Source organism: Otolemur garnettii, unplaced genomic scaffold (assembly GCF_000181295.1).
Source record: "Otolemur garnettii isolate 467f Iridium unplaced genomic scaffold, OtoGar3 scaffold00011, whole genome shotgun sequence".
Lineage (NCBI taxonomy): Eukaryota > Metazoa > Chordata > Mammalia > Primates > Galagidae > Otolemur > Otolemur garnettii.
In genome coordinates, this window is record NW_003852406.1 from 24,835,394 (window position 1) to 24,838,239 (window position 2,846).

At 43.8% G+C, this 2,846-nt stretch overlaps 1 protein-coding gene across 1 annotated transcript in view; it reads left to right on the forward strand.

Moving 5' to 3' along the window:
• BBS4 (Bardet-Biedl syndrome 4) overlaps positions 1-2,846 on the forward strand; it is a 46,471-nt gene that overhangs the window by 36,403 nt on the left and 7,222 nt on the right. The window contains exons 9-10 of the mRNA XM_023510114.1: positions 286-340; positions 1,733-1,801. Coding sequence (XP_023365882.1) covers positions 286-340; positions 1,733-1,801 — 124 coding nt within the window. The remainder of the gene's footprint in view (positions 1-285; positions 341-1,732; positions 1,802-2,846) is intronic.

Here is a 2,846-nt window from a genome sequence, read left to right on the forward strand (position 1 = left end):
TTTTTTTTTGGTTGCAGCTGCCATTGTTTGGCGGGCCCAGGCTGGATTCGAACCCCCCACCTTAGGTGTATGTGGCTGGCATCTTAGCCACTTGAGCCACAGGCACCAAGCCGAGATGACCTACTTTTCAAGGAAATGCCCACATTGTCTACATGTATTTCCATGGGTAGCAGGAGGCTCCATGGAGTCTCTCGAGTGCTTCATGAGGGCAGGTTCCTGTGCATGCTTCTGAGATCAGTGTCTGTTATCCACATCTGTTTCCCTCTGAGCATCTCTGTGTTGCAGGTTCTCACCAGAAAATACAGAGCTTCTTACAACTTTAGGATTACTCTACTTACAGGTAACTCTTAACTCATTCATACATCCATGTTAGAAATGCTTTTGAGCTTGTGTGTGTGTTGGTTTTCCTGCATTTTGGTATTTAACACATTTTACTAGTGATCATATGAAGCATATAAACCTTGCTCTCTATATTCTTTTTATTTTCTTTGGAGACAGTCTTGCTCTGTCACCCTGGATATAGTACAGTGACGTCATCATAGCTCACTGCAGCTTCAAACTCCTGAGCTGATGCAATCTTCCTGCATCAGCCTCCCATTGAGGTTACAAGTATATGCCACCATGCCTGGCTGATTTTTTCCTATTTTTGGTAGAGACAGGATTCCCTCTTACTCAGGCTGGACTTGAACTCCTAACCTCAAGTGATCCTCCTTCCTCAACCTCCCAGAATGCTAGGATTATAGGCATGAGCCACCATGCCCAGTCTGTATTGACTATTATTTGCTAAAGGAATTAACTTAATTTTCTGCACTTAAATTGGAGGCAATTCTATTTTAGCATAGTGCATTTATAATTTTTGTCTAACCAAAGAAATAACATATATGGGAAATAACTGGTCTTGGGGGTGTTATTTTGTTGTAGGGGTAGAAACTGTGATACAAACTAGCACTTCCTAGGGGTTTGGTGCAGGTGCCATTTCTGTTCTTTCTTCCCAGCCAGAGTTTTAGAAGGAAAGAGAGAAGTCAAAGCATACTTTATCTAGAATAAGAAGTATTCTCTCCCCTCCACATTCTGGAGTGTGAACAGGATTCTGTTGGGCCCAGGCAAACCTGAGGGGCCTTACCTGCCCGCCCCCCCCCCCCAAATTTCCCAAGTTCCGCATTCAGCTGATTCTGCCTCCAGTTCAGTCTCTATGGTGGCCTTTATGTCTATGTCATTTTTCTTTTAAAGGAATCAAACGCTTAACCGTGACTCTTTCTAGACTTTGGCTTGGGAGGTTGGCCCCAAGGGAGAGGAGGCTAACCTGCCCATTTCCTACTAAGGGGCATTAGTGTGGAACAGCACTAGTGTGGCAAGAGAAGGTTCCTAGCAAGTAGATACTTAGACCTTATCAGGGTGCAGATCAACAAAGTAGGAGGAAAACCGTAAATATGGGGAGAATTTCAGGGTTTTATTTTTGTTTTATCCAATAACTGTAGCTTTTTTTTTTTTGGTTGATACAGTTTGGGCCGGCCGGGTTTGAACCCGCCACCCTCAGTATATGGGGTGTTGCCCTACTCACTGAGCCACAGGCGCCGCCCCAACTGTAATTTTTTTTTTTTTTTGATCATCAAGAGAACTCATAAAACACAAAAATTGGGGTATTTTCTGTTCTGGGTGTGGCTAGCCAGATCTTAACTGCCATATCCATGTCCCCTACTGATGTAAATTCTCTGGTTGGTATTTTCTCCAGCTTGGCATTTACCAGAAGGCATTTGAACATCTTGGGAATGCACTGACTTATGACCCTACCAACTATAAGGTATTGTAGGCTGTGAAACCCCAGAGCTTTCATATAGATGTTCCCACTGCTCCTAGAGGCGATCTGAACCTGGAAAGCCAGGGGAATAGCCTTCCTCATTTTAAATACCTGAGAAATTATGCTTTCTTAGAAAAATTATAAAAGGAAGCTCATCTGATTTGAAAATATTATAGTATCACAAGGATGGAAAAGCAGGTACCAGTGTACTCAATACTAATATGAAACCAGCAGATGAAACAACTACACTCCTACATAAGAGAAAAACAAAACTACATTCAAGTAGTGGGGGGAGAGGGAGGTGGGCGAGGGAAGGGGGAGTTTGGAGAGCTCTCATCTAACTGTCACAGTGTCAGAGTACATGGCACACCTCCTGGTAGAGGACTCAACTACAACTTGTACTTCACCTAACAGATGCAAACAGTGTAACCTAATTTTTTGTACCCTTATATCAATCTGAAATAAAACTTAAAAAAAGAAAATATTATAAAGCGTTGGTGCTCTGTTTCTTGTCTTCTAAAAGAGCACATTTATTATAATAGGCCTATAACCTCTACAGAAAGCAAAATCATATGTGTTACTTGGGAAATTAGCAATGTTTCCACAACTAGTCCAAAATAGTTCTGGTGAAGTGTCTTTTAGATTCCTAAAGAATTTGTTTGTTTGTTTGTTTTTTTGTAGAGACAGAGTCTTACTTTTTCGCCCTTGGTAGAGTACAGCGGAGTCGCTCCAGCAACCTCCAACTCCTGGGCTTAGGTGATTCTTCTGCCTCAGCCTCCCGAGTAGCTGGGACTACAGGCGCCCGCCACAACGCCCGGCTATTTTTTGTTGCAGTTTGGCCGGGGCTGGGTTTAGAACCCGCCACCCTTGGTATATGGGGCCAGCGCCCTACTTACTGAGCCTCCCTAGATTCCTAAAGAATTTGGAATTGCAGGCTCGGCGCCTATAGCTCAACCGGCTAAGGTGCCAGCCATGTACACCTAAGGTGGCGGGTTCGAATCCCCAGCCCGGACCCGCCAAACAACAATGACGGCTGCAACCAAAAAAT